The sequence below is a fragment of the Vulpes vulpes genome, chromosome 1, assembly GCF_048418805.1.
Source record: "Vulpes vulpes isolate BD-2025 chromosome 1, VulVul3, whole genome shotgun sequence".
In the NCBI taxonomy this organism is placed as follows: domain Eukaryota; kingdom Metazoa; phylum Chordata; class Mammalia; order Carnivora; family Canidae; genus Vulpes; species Vulpes vulpes.
In genome coordinates, this window is record NC_132780.1 from 126,891,290 (window position 1) to 126,910,889 (window position 19,600).

General features: G+C 38.1%; 1 protein-coding gene across 1 annotated transcript in view; it reads right to left on the minus strand.

Annotated features, from left to right (window-relative positions):
* The window catches only part of UBXN7 (UBX domain protein 7), a 52,014-nt gene that overhangs the window by 13,650 nt on the left and 18,764 nt on the right, over positions 1-19,600 (minus strand). The window contains exons 4-6 of the mRNA XM_025990268.2: positions 8,729-8,794; positions 6,214-6,326; positions 1,389-1,535 (exon numbers count right to left, since the gene is read on the minus strand). Coding sequence (XP_025846053.1) covers positions 1,389-1,535; positions 6,214-6,326; positions 8,729-8,794 — 326 coding nt within the window. The remainder of the gene's footprint in view (positions 1-1,388; positions 1,536-6,213; positions 6,327-8,728; positions 8,795-19,600) is intronic.

The window sequence follows — 19,600 nt, forward strand, 5'->3', positions numbered from 1 at the left end:
TAATAGCATATCTTGCATTGGGAAAAGAATTAAGGTCATTCAGAAGTTTCTATTTTCAGTTAATTTTTCATAAATAAAAAATTAGAGGAAGGTTATCTAACTTTAGCTTGATAACTTATACAAAAGAAAGTACCAGGGATCCCTGGGTGGCGCAGCGGTTTAGCGCCTGCCTTTGGCCCAGGGCGCGATCCTGGAGACCCGGGATTGAATCCCACGTCAGGCTCCCGGTGCATGGAGCCTGCTTCTCCCTCTGCCTATGTCTCTGCCTCTCTCTCTCTCTCTGTGTGACTATCATAAATTAAAAAAAAAAAAAAAAAAAAGTACAATCAGCAAGACCCTAAGGACATATAGATGGAGGAGTATCAAACTCAAGCTAAAATCCAGGCCTTAGTCAAATGCTTTTCCATTACTTCAAGAACTTCTATATCTGAACTGTCAATTACAGTAATCAGTAGAACATGTGGTATTGAAGTACCTGAAATGTTGCCAGTCTGATACTGCTAAGTATAAAATACACACCAGATCTTTAAGATTTAACAACAAACAAACCTTCAATATTTTATTTTATTATTTTTAAGATTTTATTTATTTATTCATAGAGACACACAGAGAGGGATCCCTGGGTGGCACAGCGGTTTAGCGCCTGCCTTTGGCCACGGCGCGATCCTGGAGACCCGAGATCGAATCCCATATGGGACTCCCGGTGCATGGAGCCTGCTTCTCCCTCTGCCTATGTCTCTGCCTCTCTCTCTCTGTGTGTGACTATCATAAAAAAAAAAAAAAAAAAAAAAAAAAAAAAAAGAGACACACTTAGAGAGAGAGAGAGAGGCAGAGACATAGGCAGAGGGAGAAGCAGGCTCCATGCAGGGAGCCCAATGTGGGACTCGATCCCGGGTCTCCAGGATCACACCTCAGGCTGCAGGCGGCGCTAAACCGCTGCGCCACGGGGACTGCCCAAACCCTCAATATTTTAGTATTAGTTTTATATGAGAGAGCGATTTTAGAAATATATTAAAATTAATTCCACTTATTCCTTTTGACCTTTTTAAATGTGGCTACTAAAAAACTTTACTTATATGGCTCATGTTATATCTCTTCTAAATAGTACAGTTGTACATTCCATCAAAATATATACACTTTTCTGAGATAGGAGTATTACATGGTTTATATGGCTTGGTTCTTTTTCGCCTCCTTCCCTTAGGAGTTCACTGCTGCCCTTATTTTCATTTGTCCTTATTATTTCAGCCATTATGGGCAGTTCTACTTTTTCATATGTCACAATTTAACTGTTATTAATTTTCCATTTTATAACCTAATGCCTCCTCCCCAACATCCCATTATTATAAAAGTAAAATACCATAAAAATCTTGATTAATGCTCCTCCTCACCTGCCAGAAAATGAAATGTTCCCGGATAATATTCTTCACAGCTTCATTGCTCCACACATCACGGTTGAGGCACTGGCATGCAAAGTCTTGTACATTTTGAATGTTTATCATTAGCCACTTATTTTGCATCTGGCCACACTCTTTGGCCTGTAAGAGTAAATTTATATATCACTTGTCAGAAATACTTTCTTTTTAAAACTTTTTTTTTTTAATTTTTATTTATTTATGATAGTCACAGAGAGAGAGAGAGAGAGAGAGAGGCAGAGTCACAGGCAGAGGGAGAAGCAGGCTCCATGCACTGGGAGCCCGACGTGGGATTCGATCCCGGGTCTCCAGGATTGCGCCCTGGGCCAAAGGCAGGCGCTAAACCGATGCGCCACCCAGGGATCCCCAGAAATACTTTCTACTTGTAATTGATATGTTTCACAATTCAGAAGCTATCTTCATATTAATAGTAAGTTTTTTTCTGAAGTACATCTAGAATTTTCAGTATCTATACATTATTTACATTAATTTGCATATTTCTATTATCATTGTACCACCTATTTTCAGCATTTTTCAAATTTAAATTAACTGTTTTTTTCATTTATACACCATTACTTGCTTAATGGCTAGATTTGTGCTGTACATTTAAATATCTTTCCCTAAAAATGATTCCAGGGCAGCCCGGGTGACCAAGTGGTTTAGCGCCGCCTTCAGCTCGGGGTATGGTCCTGGAGACCCGGGATCGAGTCCCATGTCGGGCTCCCTGCATGGAACCTGCTTCTCCCTCTGCCTGTGTCTCGGCCTCTCTCTCTCTCTAGGTCTCTCATGAATAAATAAATAAAATCTTAAAAAAATTTTTTTTAAAAATGATTCCACAAAGTCAACAAATCATATAGTTATATTGTAATCTCTTCCAATCCCTACTCATAAATATCCCTCCTTTTAAACAGATGAAAGCAGTATGTGTTACTTTGTTTTCTTTTTCAAAAATCCCATATACGTCTATAAATACTTCAAAATGTGTTTTGCATATATAGTTCCAAATACCATTTTCTTCTCAATTATATATAAGGCATCTATTTTACAGAATCACCCAAATACTTCAGTAAGAGCCACCAAGGATGCCTTCCTTTTTTTCTTTTTTTTTTAAGATTTTATTTATTTATTCATGAGAGACACAGAGAGAGAGAGAGAGAGAAGCAGAGACACAGGCAGAGGGAGAAGCAGGCTCCATGCACAGAGTCTGACATGGGACTCGATCCCAGGTCTTCACGATCAGGCCCTGGGCCGAAGGCAGGCACTAAACTTTGAGCCACCCGGGCTGCCCAGGATGCTTCTCTTAAGGTTGTTATTCCTAAGGGTGAATTTCAAAACATGAGATCACAGGATCACAGAATATTTCAGAATGATCTCCAAGACTCCCCAGTGTATGGTACAAATAAATCATGAGTGTGTACTTTTTGCTTCACAGTTCCTCATTACCATAAAGACCTAGAAATGTTGTCAAATAGGAAAAGAATGGCAGGAAAGCAAATGAGCAAATGCTACCTCAAACCTCTGCATAGGAACTAAAATGAAGCTTTCATTAATTCAGATTCATTCATTCAACAAGAACTTACTGAGAACCTACCATGTTTCCAGGCACAGTTAGATGGTGTGCTATAGCAATTATCAGAACACAAAACCCCTGCTGCCTTCATGAAGCTTACACTGCAGGGCAAAACCTTATACCAGCAGAAATACCTGAAGATCTATTAAGAAATTACTGCTAGAAGGAGCCAAAGCAGATACAAATTTCATGCAAAGCAACAGTGTCTGGACGAATTGTAAGAGCCTTAACAAAATCTCACTAAATAATACAAATTATATGAAGTCAAGGACTAGAGGTGAATATGACCATGGGACAATGATGAATCTTCCTTCTTGGAATCTATTAGGCTGTTCTGAGTCAATATTCAAAAGCCATGGGGCACCTGGGTGGCTCAGCAGTTGAGTGTCTGCCTTTGGCTCAGGTCGTCATCCCGGGGTCCTAGAATCGAGTCCCACTCCCTGCAAGGAACCTACTTCTCCCTCTGCCTGTGTCTCTGCCTCTCTCTCTCTCTGTGTCTCTCATGAATAAATAAATACAATCTTTAAAAAAAAGAAAAAAGCCATTATAGGGAGACCCAAGGGCAAGTGTGGCTATACCAAATAGTGAGGTTGTGATGGGATTTATCATGACAAGGGGGAAACAGTAAAGACTAACCTCTCAGTCCCAGACAAATTAGGAAAGTAACAATATTTCAATAATAAATATATATGCATAAAGCTGAGAAAAAAATATTAAAATACTTTCTTATGGAAATGTTAATTATTTTTACCCACATTTATAGTAAGTACTTTTGAAATTAATAAAGTACTCTTATTAATTAGGAATAGATACATGTGTAACTGACAACTTTAGTAAATATGGATTTATTAAAATAAGGAATATCAAGGAAATTGTTCTGATTCTTTCTGTACAATATACTCCAGATTATACCATTCATTCAATCATTTAACAAAGATTTAACAAGGGCCAACTATGTGCCAGAAACCCTTCCAGGCACTGTGGAACAGTAAATAAAACAAAGTCCCTGTGTTCACAGAACTTAAGGGCTAGGGAGAAAAATAAGAAAACCTAAAGTATGCCTGTGGATGGCTCAGTTGGTTGAGTATCCTACTCTGAATCTCAGTTCAGGTCTTTATCTCAGGGTTTTGAGTTCAAGACCGTGTTGGGCTCCATGCTGGGTATGGAGCCTACTAGGAAAAAAAAGAAAAAGAAAAGAAAACCTAAGAAATGTTCCATTGCCCAGGTCAGATCATTCATTCTAAGTACTTTGCTCACTCAGCTCCAGCTACATTGGTTTTCTTGGCTGTATCCGAACTAGGCCTAGGTCTTTCCAGCATCAGTACCTTTACACTTAACCGTTTTGTCTACTCTTTCCCTGGACCTTTCCATGATTCACACTCCCTCACTCCATTCAGTTTCTATCAAATCCTATCCTTTCATAATCTTCCCTATCTAAAATAGTTCTGTCCCCTCACAACTACAAACATATGTGAAACTTATAAAATCAATTTTGCTTTCAATTTACGAGTAAGCACACTTGTACTTAATGGCCTGCTTCTTCCTTTGCCTGTGTCTCTGCCTCTCTCTCTCTCTAGGTGTCTAGAGACACCTAGGTGTCTATTCTAGGTGAATAAATAAACAAAAATCTTAAAAAAAAAAGAAAGAAAGAAAAAAGTGATATAACTTAACAAAATGAATAAAAGTTCAGATGACAGTATCAAAAAAGACTCACATTTTCCCTCAATGAACAAGCAGCAGAGTAACTGCTTTTATGAACCCAAAGTGATGGAAGTTAAATCAGGCTCACAGTTAGCTGTTTCATTAAGCCCTACAGCAACTCAGTAGCTACTAAAAAATGGAAAACATGGGTCAACAAACTCAGATCCTTTTTGTCTTTCATGTTGCTGCTATTCTCTGAATGGCTGAATTATCACCCCAAGAGTAGAAAGGATAGGCAGCTGCCATATTTAGATCACCAGGCAAAGAAAAAGAAAACACCTTTGACCTGACTAATGAACATCAAAAACTCTCTCAACTCTAGTCTTATTTACATGACAAAAATGAAATACTGGTTTGGTCAAATCAACATCATGTAGATTTTGATTTTGATTTACATTCAGTCAAACACTTTCAGGTTTTACAATTCAGAAAATTAAAACTGAAGAAGAGGTTTACAGTTAAATTTTTAATCCTCAGTAGTTCATTTAGGGTACTCTAAGAGTCTGTCAAAGTACAAAATCTTTTAAAAAACAATAATCACTCATTTCCAAATATGCAGCTACAAACATCATTTTTATGATTAATGTTTAGCCTACTTTATCCTAACACATAAGATTTACTTGAAATTTAAGTGATTTCCATCCGTAAAAATACTATTCCGACTCAAAAGAGCGTTAACATGCTATTCAACACACAAAAGCAACTGTGGTTTGAACACTTCAACAGAAGAATATTTAAGATTGTAACCAAACCTATTCATTTAACAAATACCTTGTTTCTATAAAATACTAGAAACCAGGTACCAAGGATTACCAAAATAAAAAGAAACATGTTATCCCTGCCTTCATTAAGCTTATAATTTAGCAGACAATCAAATAAATGTGCCCTGGCAAGTTTTCCTTTGGCTTTGGCCAAATTAAAACCAAGAACTGAGCGATGCCTGGTGGCTCAGTGGGTTGAGCATCTGCCTTTGGCTCAGGGTGTGATCCTGGGGATCGAGTCCCACATCGGGCTCCCTTCTCCCTCTGTCAGTGTCTCCACCTCTCTGTCTCTCATGAATAAATAAAATCTTTTGAAAATAAATAAATAAATAAAAATAAAACCAAGAACTGAGGGATAATACCTTCTACAACTATTTAGATATTCTCTTAAAATACAATAAGATCCCCATAGAAATATGGGCAAAAGATACCTACAATTCACAAATGGCCAATAAACACAGGCCTACTATTCTCAATAGTCATCAAAGAAACATAAACTACTAAAAAAAATTTAAGTTTTTTTTCCAGAAACTACCAAAATGACAAAGATTCTAAGCAATACCACACAAGGGTAATAAAAGGATTTAATGAAACAATCTCTTATACTGCTGGTAGAAATATAAATCAATGCAACCTTTTAAGTACTTCATACTGGTGTCATACTTAAGACGCCAATTCTCTATAAGCTGGAAATTTCTTTTTCTTAGATAAAAATGGCGTTGAAAATGAAAAAATTTATAGCTAAGGCTTACAATTTCCAACAACTTACTGTTTCAAAGCTGCCTTTATGCATCAAATCAATGGGTGGCCGGAATAGATCTGCAAGGGTAGTTAGTTTCTTATCTATTGCTCCTCCGTTCCTTAATTCCTGTTCTTGCCGAACTGCAACACAGGAGGATTGGAAAGTTTCAGTTAGCCAGAAAATAAAAGCCACGAATCTCAAAATAAAAAGAACATGCATCAACTCTAAGAATTACTTAACAATGTGCCTACTAACCTCATGCAAATGCAAATATCTAATGCTGACTCTGAAAAAGATACAAAGCAAGATGGGGAGGGTCTCTTGAGACCTAGTGGTGCTCTCAAGCCAAACATAAAGGCAAAATCTGAAAATTACAGTAGCATCATCTAATCACAGTATCTCCCTTTCATATTCCAAGCCAATTTAAACACAGGAGAAAATTTTCATCTCCATTTATCCAGTTTGAAAGTGATTCTAAATCTATCTGTTGTGTGTAGGTACATTCCCAATCTTTAAAAATTCTGGCAGTGAGGGAGAATGACCAACCACATGTTGTCACCTTCTCCTGGAAGGGCACAGGCTTCCCTGGATGACCTGTATCAGCTTGGTTTCCCCTTTAACTCATTCCAAAGTTACAAAACCTATCTGTGCTGTAATGAGCTCACTATAAATCAACTACAAAATCAAGCAGAGTCCAACAATTTTTCAGATATTCTCTAGGCAACTTTCCTTCTAAGATTCCATTGCTAAATCACTACTAAATCCTCTAAAGGTACAAGGCCAAGAATCTCACTCATCCTAACTTATTTCACAGAAAGATATAAACCTATTGCAAACAACTGCAGCCAAAATGTTAAGAGTGGCTGCTTTGGGTAGTGTGGCTTTTTCCTCTTCTGTTTCTGTTTATCAATCCCTTACAATAACCATTTTCATTGTGGTCATTCCTTTAACTGACATATATCAGGATTTCTTTTTGCTGCCGATTATACATTTATTGTTTTAAATTCAAGTGCAGTTGACATACAATACTCTTTTGGTTTCAGGTGTACAATATAGTGATTCAACAATTATACACATTATAAAATGCTCACCACTGTTAAATGTAGCTACCCTCTGTTCCCTCTGTCATTGTATGAGTTATTACAGTATTAACTGACTATATTCCCAATGTTGTAGTTTTCATCACCATAACTTATTTTATAACTGGAAGTTTGTACCTCTTAATCCCCTTCATCTATTTCACTTATCCTCCCACTCCCCTTTGGCAATCACCAACTTATTCTCTGTATTTAGGGGTCTTCTTTTCACTTGTTTTGTTTCTTAGATTCCACATACATGTGCAATCATGTAGTATTTGTCGTTCTTTGTCTCACTTATTTCACTTAGCGTAATATCCTCAACGTCCATAACGTTGCTGCTAATGGCAAGGTTTCATTCTTTCTTATGACTAATATTCCATTATGTACATAATACCACATCTTCTCTACCCATTCATCTATTGATGGACACAGGTTGCCTCCATAACTTGGCTACTGAAAATAATGCTGCAATAAACAAAGAGGTGCATATTTCTCATTTTCTTAAGATAAATACCCAGAACTATAATTACTGGGTCATATGGTATTGTTAGTTTTAATTTGGGGGGAGGACCTGCATATTGTTTCCATAATGGCTGCATCAATTTGCAATCCCATCAACAGTGCACAAGGATTCTCTATTCTCCACATCTTTGCCAACACTTCTTATTTCTTGTCTATTTCATACTGGCTATTCTGACTGATGTGAGGTGAGATATCAGGATCTTGAGGGAAACCATCTTTTTCTTTTATTAAAGTCAGCATTTAAGTGTTCATTCAAAAGCTAATTAACTTTGTAAATTACCAGATTTCTTGTATTTCTCTACCACTCTTATTATCCTTCTATCATCAGTTAGGTTAGCACTTTGGAACAATTCGGCTCAAAGGGAAGTTAGTAGCAATCACGGACTGAATTCATAATTTCCTTTTAAAATAAGGTAACTCATCTAAGTAATAAGGTCTGATATTAAACATCTTTTTAAGAAAAATTACGTAGCTGAGTCAAATAAGTCAATCGGAGGACAAACATTATATGGTCTCATTCATTTGGGGAATATAAATAATAGTGAAAGGGAATAGAGGGGAAGGAAGAAATGGGTAGGAAATATCAGAAAGGGAGACAGAACATGGAAGACTCCTAACTCTGGGAAATGAACTAGGGGTGGTGGAAGGGGAGGAGGGCGAGGGGTGGAGGTGACTAGGTGGTGGGGGCACTAAGGGGGGCACCTGATGGGATGAGCACTGGGTGTTATTCTATATGTTGGCAAACTGAACACCAATAAAAAATAAATTTATTATTAAAAAAAGAAAAAAAATTATGTAAAACAAACCAGGATCTTGACCTGTAGGAAGTATATGGGTGCTTTTCCATCTTGCGGTTTTCTATATAGGAGAAAGAGAGGGAAGGAAAGAAGGGAGGAGAAGGAGGGGGAGAGAGAGAGAATAAAATGGTCCAAGATACCTACTAGTTTCAGTTTGAAAATCACGGAAACCATCAAATATCGAACGCGCAGGCCGTCGTCTTTTAGGAGCTTTAAGGGAAAAAAACAGAAATCATATAAAAATTTAAACCTTAATTTTGCAGTAATTCTAAAAACTTCTTTATCTGTAAGCATTTCTTGTTTTAAAACACTCATAGATTTATAAAGGTGTCCTCCTTCAAAAAATAAAATATTTAAAAATCTTCAAGTCATTCATATATAATTAACACTCTTCAGCCCAACCATACTGTTTTCCAAATAAGAAAATCAAGGACCAGTTAAGAGACTTACCCAAACTTGTGGAGACTTACCCAAACTTGTGTAAAAGACAGGAAGAAAGAAGGTTTGAGGATGATTCCCCATGGTGAGGAAGCTACACACATGCTACAAATTTCTAATTCAGGTTAGCCTAAGGGATCTCACTATCCTTTGGTTTAACACTTGAGAGTGAAAACCAACCTACCTTCTAAACCATAATATTTAAGAACAGCTTCTTGTGAATGGATACACATGTAGAATTATAAACACCAAATATATTTTTAATTTTGGAAGAAAATCTTTTTCCACAGCTATACAATGGTTTAGTGAGAGAAAAATGAACAGAACCACAGTCTTTTGATACCCAATATAGTGTATCTATTACTCAATCCTTAAGTATTTTATAAAGTCTAGAAAGCATTAATAAAAATGTTATCTTTCTATATGTATATATATGTTCATATGATTTGTCAGACCATTTATTTACACTATAATAAACTAGATCATTTACATACACTATAATAAAAAAGGACATTTAACCATTCTTTCAAATAGATAACAGTTATTAAATTGGCTTATGGCAGGACACCTGGGTGGCTCAGTGGTTTAGCATCTGCCTTTGGCTCAGGGCGTGATCCCGGAATCCCAGGATCGAGTCCCATGTTGGGTTCCCTGCATGGAGCCTGCTTCTCCCTCTGCCTGTGTCTCTGCCACACCCCGCCATGAATAAATAAATACAATCTTTAAAATAAATACATAAATAATAAAAAAGGGAAAAAGAAACTTTCATGTTTTAGTTCTGTATTGAATTTTATTTATATTGAATTTATTTAAACTGAAATTTTTAAAATTTAAATATTGCATTATTTTCTCCTCACTTCCTCTCTCCCTCCTTTCCTTTATAAAGCACCAGCAAGGAATGCATTATTTTCAATCTCGTAACTATTTTTAATTAAGAGTTCCTATGTAGGGATCCCTGGGTGGCACAGCGGTTTGGCGCCTGCCTTTGGCCCAGGGCGCGATCCTGGAGACCCGGGATCGAATCCCACGTCAGGCTCCCGGTGCATGGAGCCTGCTTCTCCCTCTGCCTGTGTCTCTGCCTCTCTCTCTCTCTCTCTATCATAAAAAAAAAAAAAAAGAGTTCCTATGTAAATGTATATATTTCTAGCAGGAATAATATGGGCTCTCAAATAATGCCTTCTTAAAACTCACTAGCAGATACTTTTTAACCATGACAATTAAGAAAGTAAGGATATCTGAGGATAAGGCATAGAATGGCTGCCTCAACAGAGCATGTGATTATTGGGGAAGTAGTACATCAAAGTTTTATTCTACTTTGAAAATGACAAGGCAGGCCACTCAATACTCTATTATTTCACACATAACCACCCACTTTTCTTCCCACTTTAGCCCTTCTATACCAGGGAGTCTCCAATTTCCTCTTTTGCTACCCTTAGACTCAACCCCTTTTATTTCCTGGGCTCATAACCTGCTCCCATTTGTTTCCTCTTCATTTATGCTCAGTCTAACCAAGAACCTCTCCTCAGGCCACTCACAACACCTCTAGCCCTAGGACCATTATTATAGGCATACCTCAGAGATAATGTAGGTTTGGTTCCAGACAACCACAATAAAACAAGTATCACGTTAAGAGGTGTCAAATGAATTTTTGATTTTCCCAGTACATATATTTACACTAAAGCTGACCATTGAGTAATACAGATTCGAACTTCATGGGTCTATTTATATGTGGATTTTTTTAATACAGTACAGCACTTTAAATGTGTTTTCTCTCCCTTATGATTTTAAACATTTTTTCTCCAACTTACTTTATTGTTTGGAATACAGTATATAATACACATAACATACAAAATATCTGTTAATCGACTATTTATGTTATTGGTAAGGCTTCTGGTCTAATGCAGACTATTAGTTAAATTTGGGGGACGCCTGGGTAGCTCAGCAGTTGAGCATCTGCCTTTGGCTCGGCATGATCCGGGGATCTGGGATCGAGTCCCACATCGGGCTCCTTGCATGGAGCCTGCTTCTCCCTCTGCTTAGGTCTCTGCCTCTCTCTCTCTCTTTCTGTGTGTCTCATAAATAAATAAATAAATAAAATCTTAAAAAATAAATAAATAAAATAAATTTGGGGTGGGGGTAAAAAGTTATATGCAGATTTCAACTGCTTGGGGGTCAGCTCTCCAAACCTGAAAGTTGTTCAAGGGACAATTGTATACTGTAGTCCATTATGTGTACAACAGCATTATGTCTAAAAAAATATACACATTAATTTAAAATATTTTATTGCTAAAAAATGCTAACCATCATTGGAGCTTTCAACAAGTTGTAATCTTTTGCTGGTGGAGGGCCTTGCTTGAAGGCTGCTGACTGATCATGGTAGAGATTGCTTCTAGTTGGGAATAGCTGTGGCAACTTCTTAAGATAATGAAGTTTGCTGTATTAATTGACTCTTCTTTCCACAAAAGATTTCCCTGTAGCATATGATGTTGTTTGACAGTATTTTACCCACAGTAGAACTTCTTTCAAAACTGGAGTCAGTGGACGCCTGGGTAGCTCAGTGGTTGAGTATCTGCCTTGGGCTTAGGTCATGGTCCTAGGGTCCTGAGATCGAGTGCCATATCAGGTTCCTCACAAGGAGCCTGCTTCTCCCTCTACCTATGTCTCTGCCTCTCTCTCTCTCTCATGAATAAATAAATACACAAATTCTAAAAAGAGAAAGAAAAGAAAGAAAGAAAAGAAAAGAAAAGAAAAGAAAAGAAAAGAAAGAAAGAAAGAAAGAAAGAAAGAAAGAAAGAAAGAAAGAAAGAAAGAAAAACTGGAGTCAAGGGGTACCTAGGTGGCTCAATGGTTGAGTGTCTGCCTTTGACTCAGGTCATGGTCCTGGGGTCCTGGGATCAAATCCTGCATCGGGCTCCCCTGGGAGCCTGCTTCTCCCTCTGCTTATGTGTCTGCCTCTTTCTCTGTGTCTCAAATGAATAAATAAATTTTAAAAATCTAAACAAACAAAAAAAAGGAATCAACTAAGCAGCACCAGGGCTAGCTCAGTTGGTGGGCCATGAGACTCAATCTTGGGGTTGTGAGTTTGAACCACACACTGGGTGTAGAGATTAAATACATAAATAATTTTTTAAAGAATTGGAGTCAATCCTCTCAAGCCTTACTGTTGCTTTATCACTAATTTATGTAATATTCCTTTTTTTAAAATATTTTATTTATTTATTCATGAGAGAGAGAGAGAGAGAGAGAGAGGCAGAGACACAGGCAGAGGGAGAAGCAGGCCCCATGCAGCGAGCCCAACGTGGGACTCGATCCTGGGTCTCCAGGATCACATCCTGGGCAGAAGGCAGGCACTAAACCGCTGAGCCACCCAGGGATCCCCTAATTTATGTAATATTCTAAATCTGTTGTTGTCATTTCAACAATCTTCACAGCATCTTCACCAGGAGTAGATTAGTTCTCAAGAGACCATTTTCTTTGCTCATCTGTAAGAAGCAACTCTTCATCCATTTAAATTTTATCAACAGACTGCAGCAATCCGATTGTATCTTCAGGCTTCACTTCTAATTTTAGTTCTGTAATTTCTACCCAGATCTGCACTTATTAGTTCCTCCACTGAAGTCTTAAACCCTCAAAGTCATCCACGAGGGTGGAATCAACCTCTTTCAAACTCCTGTTAATGTTGTTATTTCAAACCCCTCATGAATTGTGAAGGTTCTTAATGGCATCCAGAATGGTGAATCCTTTCTATGAGATTTGCAATTTATGCTGCTCAGGTCCATCAAAGGAATCACTATCTATGGCAGCTATCACCTTACAATATGTATTTCTTTAATAGTAAGACTTGAAAATAAAAATTTCCCTTTAATCCATGCACTACAGAATGGATGTTGTTAGCATGCATGAAAACATTATTCTTATTTGACAATACCACCAGAATTATTATTATTATTATTATTATTATTATTATTATTCATAGAGATGCAGAGAGAGGGGGGGGGGGGCAAAGACCCAGGCAGAGAGAGAAGCAGGCTCCATACAGGGAGCCCGATGTGGAACTCGATCCAGGGTCTCCAGGGTCACGCCCTGGGCTGCAGGTGGTGCTAAACTGCTGTGCCACCGGGGCTGCCCTACCATCAGAATTCTTAGATGACCAGGTGTGTTGTCACTAAGCATATTTTGAAAAGAATCCTTTTTTCCAAACAGGAGGTCTCAACAGTGGGCTTAAAATATTCAGTAAACCATGTTGTAAACAGATGTGTTGTTATCCAGACTTTGTTTTTTCATTTATAGGGTTCAAGCACAGCAGATTTAACATAATGCTTAAAGGTTCTAGGATTTTCAGAATGATAAATGACCATCAGCTTCAACTTTAAGTCACCAGCTGCATTAGTCCCTAACAAGAGAGCCAGCCTGTCCTTTGAAGATCTGAAGCACTGACTCCTCCCCTCTAGCTATGGAAGTCCTAGACAGCATCTTCTTCCAATAGAATGTTTTGTCTACATAGAAAAATCTGTTGGTTAGTATTGCTACCTTCATGAATTATCTGAGCTAGATCTTCTGGATAACTTGCTACAGTTTCAACATCAGGACTTGCTACTTCACTCTGCACTTTTATGTTATGGAAATAACTTCTTTCTTTAAATCTCATGAATAAACTCTGCTAGCTCAAATTTTTCTTCTACAGCTTCCCCACCTCTCTGAGCCTTCAAAGAATTGAAGAGAGTCAGTCTTGCTCTGATTAGACTTTGGCTTAAGGATATGTTGTGGCTGGTTTGATCTTTGATCCTGACACTAAAACTTTCTCCTGATCAGCAAGCAATAGGTTGTTTCACTTTCTCATCATTCATGTGTTGAACGGAGCAGCACTTCTCAATTCTTTCAAATATTTTTCCTTTGCATTCACAACCTGGCTAACTGACACAAGAGGCCTAGCCTTTGGCCTATCTCAGCTTTCAATATGCCTTCCTCACTAAGTTTAATCATTTCTGGCTTTTGATTCGAAGTGAGAGACATGTAACTCTTCCTTTCACTTGGACACTTAAGAGGATATTGCAGGATTATTAACTGGCCTAATTTCAATATTGCTGTGTTTCAGGGAATAGAGAGGTCCAAGAAGGAGAGACAGGGAGTGGCTGGCTGGTCAATCAGTCCTATCAATTACGTCCACCATCTTATAAGTGTGGTTTGTGGCACCCCAAAACAATTACAATACTACAATCAAAGACCACTGATTATAGATCACTATAACAAATATAATAATAATGAAAACATTTGAAATACTGCAAGATTTACCAATATGTAATATAGGGACATAAAGTGAACAAATGTTGGTAAAATAGCACTAACAGACTTGTTCAACATAGGGTAGCCATAAACCATTCATTTGTAAAAAGCGCAGTATTTGTGAAGCACAATAAAACAAGGCATGCCTGCACTTCCACCTGCCACTTCAATAGGTGTTTCCTGACTCTTGCAAGCCATCTGCTATATAGCAAACATCAGTCCTTTGTATTCTCATTCTATTGACATAACAGGAATGCTGGTAACGGAGGGCAAAGAGGCTAAGCTACAAAGAGCTAATAAAAGATTCAAAAGGAGATTCATAGGGGAGCCCCGGTGCCCCGGTGGTTTAGCGCCACCTTTGGCCTGGGGTGTGATCCTGGAGACCCAGGATGGAGTCCCACCTCAGACTCCCTGCATGGAGCCTGCTTCTCCCTCTGCCTGTGTCTCTGCTTCTCCCTTTCTCTGTGTGTCTGTCATGAATAAATACATAAAATCTTTAAAAGAAAAGAAAAAGGAGATTCATAGAATAGGGGAGGTGGGGCAGGTGGAAAATAAAATTTAGTCAGAAAAATGGCACTTCATCACATTTTCACAACTCCCTGTAAATAACTGGCTTAAGGGATGCCTGAGTGGCTCAGTGATTGAACATCTGCCTTTGGTTCAAGCTGTGATCCCAGGGTCCTGGGATCGAGTCCCACACTGGGCTTTCTGCACAGAGCCTGCTTCTCTCTCTGCCTCTCTCTGTGTGCCTCTCATGAATAAATAAATAAAATCTTTTTTTTTTAAAGAAAAGCTTTTTCTATTAAAAAAAATAACTGGCTTAAGAGAAGACATCTAGATTTTCAGATCTGCTTCGGCATTCAATCTATTGTTTTTCCTATAACTCAAGTAAATAAAATTAAAAGTCAACTTAATACAGATCCATAGTTGTAAAGGGGAGGAGTATTTTTTTAAGATTTTATTTATTCATGAGAGACACAGTAAGAGAGGCAGAGATATAGACAGAGGGAGAAAGCAGGCTCCTTACAAGGAGCCTGATGCAGCACCAAATCCCAGGAACCCAGGATCACACCTGAGCCAAAGGCAGACACTCAAAGACTGAGCCACCCAGGCATCCTAAGGGGAGGAATATTTTAATAGTGTTTTTAAGGGGGCAGCCCCAGTGGCTCAGCGGTTTAGTGCCACCTTCAGCCCGGGATGTGACCCTGAAGACCAGGGATCAAGTCCCACATCAGGCTCCCTGCATGGAGCCTGCTTCTCCCTCTGCCTGTGTCTCTGCCTCTCTCTCTCTCTCTCTCTGTGCCTCTCATGAATAAATAAATAAAATCTTAAAAAAGAAAAAATATAGTGTTTTTAAGGGACCAGTTGGGTGCCTCCCTTCAGCCCAGGACATGATCCTAGAATCCTGAAATCACGCTCCCTGCACAGAGGCTGCTTCTGTGCTCCCTCTGCCTGTGTCTCTGCCTCTCTCTGTGTCTCCCATGAATGAATAAATAAAATCTTAAAAAAAAAAAAAATAGTGTTAAGAACACAGTAAATAGGGCAGCCCGGGTGGCTCAGCGGTTTGGCACTGCCTTTGGCCGAGGGTGTGATCCTGGAGACCCAGGATCGGGTCCCACATTGGGTTCCCTGCATGGAGCCTGCTTCTCCCTCTGCCTGTGTCTCTGCCTCTTTCTCTCTGTGTGTCTCTCATGAACGAATAAATGGAATCTTAAAAAAAAAAAAAAAAAAAGAATATATAACGACATGGAGAAATTAAAAAAAAAAAGAAAAAAGAACATAGTGAATAGGGGGATCCCTGGGTGGCTCAGTGGTTTAGTGCCTGCCTTTGGCCCAGGGTGCGATCCTGGAGTCCCGGGATCGAGTCCCGCATCGGGCTCCCTGCAGGGAGCCTGCTTCTCCCTCCTCCTGTGTCTCTGCCTCTCTCAATCTCTCTATGTCTTTTTTTCTTTTTTTCTCTCTCATAAATAAATCTTTAGGGGGAAAAAAAAAAAAAGATCTTCTAAAAAAAAAAAAAAAGAACACAGTGAATATTCCTCTTTGATACTGCACCAAAACTCAACCAGTAGTAGTTTCTTAAAGGTTAATTATAGCATGGAATCTAAAATCTTATCAATGCACTTTTCATTATCTGCTCCATTAAAATCCACTGGTCTATGTGGTAGGCAGTCTCTAGGATGGCCTCCAATTATCCTAATCTCCCAATATTCATTACCTGTATGTGAATATCTTGAATTCGGGCAAGTTCAAATAGAATGTGGCAGAGGTGATATAATGGGTTGTCACTTCTAAGAAAGAAAGATGGTGGCTTTTTTTTTTTTTTAAAGATTTTATTTATTCATTCATGAGAGAAAGAGAGAGAGAGAGAGAGGCAGAGGGAAAGGCAGGTTCCACACAGGGTGCTCGATGTGGGACTCGATCCCGGGACTCCAGGATCACACCTTGAGCCGAAGCAGGTGCTAAACCGCTGAGCCACCCAGGGATCCCCAAGATGGTGGCTTCTAAAATAAGCTGCCTTCTCTTGTTCTCTCATTTGCTCTGTGGTAAGGAACTGATGTCTACAGCCAACCAATAGACACGTGAGTGAGCTTAGGAGATGCTCCTCTATTCAAGCTCTAAGATGATTATAGAGCTGGCTGACACCTTGTCTATACCTTGTGAGAGGCCCTAACTAAAGATACCCAGCTAAGCCACACCTGGATTCCTGAACTATAGAAACCATGAAATAATAAATATTTGTTCTTTCAGGAAGCTAAATTTTGGAGTAATTTGTTACACAGCAATAGATAACTAATATACATCTGTGATTCATCTTACTGTCTGATCTTTTACCTATGTGCAATTTTGTAATATGGTGTACTGGTCACCTGAAAATATTTGTTCAGGGGTGCCTGGGTGTATCAGTCAGTTATGGATCCAATTCTTGATTTTAGCTCAGTTCACAATCTCAGGGTTGTAAGATCAACCCTGCATTGGGCTCATTGCTGGATGTGGAGCCTGCTGAAGATTCTCTTTCTCCCTCTTTTTCTGTCCCTTCCCTAACCCCCCTCCCTCTCTCAAAAAAAAAAAAAGAGAAAAAATGTTTGTTCACTGAGATATACAAACATTTCAAACACCAACCATTTCATTACATAATAATAATAATAAATCAACACCTGTTAATGCCACCACTAATCTCATCAGAAAGCCTTTAAGGATTAGGAAGTTACCAAGTTCCTAATTGTGGGAAATAAACTTTCTAAAATTCTAATTTTTGCCAGAATAACTGGTAACAATGCCAGTTGTCTGTCTCAAAGTGGTAACAGGATTTTGTTCATCTTCAAGAAAATGTCTGCCAAATGCCTAAATAACCATAGTTTTTCCAGAATCTTTCAAGTAAAAATAAAGTTCCACAAGAAAAGCAGCTGGTTTAGCTCACAACTCAAACAACTATACAAGTGCTTTTCCTTCAAGTAACCACACTATACTTCAGTATGCAGAAGTGCTTTATGTATACATTTTACTTCATAGAAAAGAATAGTTTAGAAATATGTACCCAGGAATCCAGATTTAATGAAATCAATTTTTTATTGCTTTATCAAGAACATTATTAAGTAAAATAGGCTTTTCCTTTTTTCTTTTTTTTTTTTTAATTCTGTGAAGAATTTACAGTTTGGTGCCACTGCCCTGACTTCATTAAGATGCAGCAGTCTGACCTATCATTGTTTCTGAGCCATCAGTTCAAATCTCAACAATGTAAAAAAGGCAAATAACTTCTTCTGAAAATTTTTATGAAAATAGTTTTCATATTACAGACCCAAGATCAGACTTTGAGAATCACACTTTAAAATCAATACTGTCCTAAGAAGAAAATAGTTCTCCAAAGACCTTTATCAGTTATAGTAAGATCTAACAATGAGGGTGCCTGGGTGGTCCAACCGGTTAAGCCTTTGGCTCAGGTTATGATTCCAGGGTCCTGTGATCAAGTCCCGCATTAGGGTCCCTGCTCAGTGGGGAGTCTGATTCTCCCTCTACCCCTTCCCCTGCTCATAATCTCTCTCTCAAATAAATAAATGTTCTTTAAAAAAGAAAAAAAAGATGTAATAATGAAAGTTAGGACTGACTTCCTAACTGTATATAGTCATTCTCATTCCCCTCTTCAATGTCTATTAAACCAGAGGTAAAAGGAGGAAAGGGATTTCAAATTAGAACAGTTTTGCCTCTTTACAACAGTAAGAGAGCATAGAATTTATTTCCTGTCATTTACCCCACTCTGAAATCCTGCCTTATTCCTTCAATAAAGAAAAGATAAAGCTTCCAAAGGCATCACCCCTCAATTCCAAAATCCATCCATAACATTTGTATGAAAAAACAAATGATGAACAATGCTTTATTAGTTCTGATAATAAGCACAATGACTGCCTGAATCAAAGTCCAGAAAGCCTATATTATACTTCAATATTCAGTTCTTAGAGTTTTCTTCACCCCACTTTTATTTCTGAATCTAGACAGTATATTCTGCTATTTCTTACTACAGTAAACTCCAAAGTTGCCCAGTCAAATATTGATCTTAAAACAAAAAACAAAAAACTCTCAGGACGCCTGGGTGGCTCAGCGGTTGAGCATCTGCCTTCGGCCCAGGGCATGATCCTGGAGTCCCAGGATCAAGTTGCACATCCCTGCATGGAGCCTCCTGCTTCTCCCTCTGCCTGTGTCTCTGTCTCTTTCTCTCTGTGTGTCTCTCATGAATAAATAAATAAAATCTCTGGGGGGAAAAAAAACTCTCAATTATAGTGCTTTTTCAAATTAAAACATATCATTTATATTGTTTTCTTCATCCATTTCTTATAATTTATTTCTTCTCCTTTATTCAAATTTACCTACAAAACTTTATTTCTCTGCATTACTGGCCTCCATATGTACAATATAATACATTTCTATGACTTTGCCCACCCAGATTATAACTTTATTTTCTATTTTTTTATAGATCTATTAATGCCTAAAATATTTAGCCTACAAAAGGTAAATTAAAGTGCTTACTAAACTAAAACTAAATTTTCTTTAAATCTAATTAAATGTTCCATTTTCTACCATCTTTCTATGCATCTAGATTGATATCACAATATTTTGCATGGAGTAGGTATTATTTTCTCCCTTGCTCAAAATAGGGATAGAACGTTTAGAAATTTAGAAAGAGTAAAGACAAGACATATCAAGACAGTAAGAATATGGCAGTCAAGTAAGTATTCCCCAAAATAAAAAGTAATCAGTCTTTTATTTAATGATAGCATTGTTTCCATTGCAAGGCAGTAGTTC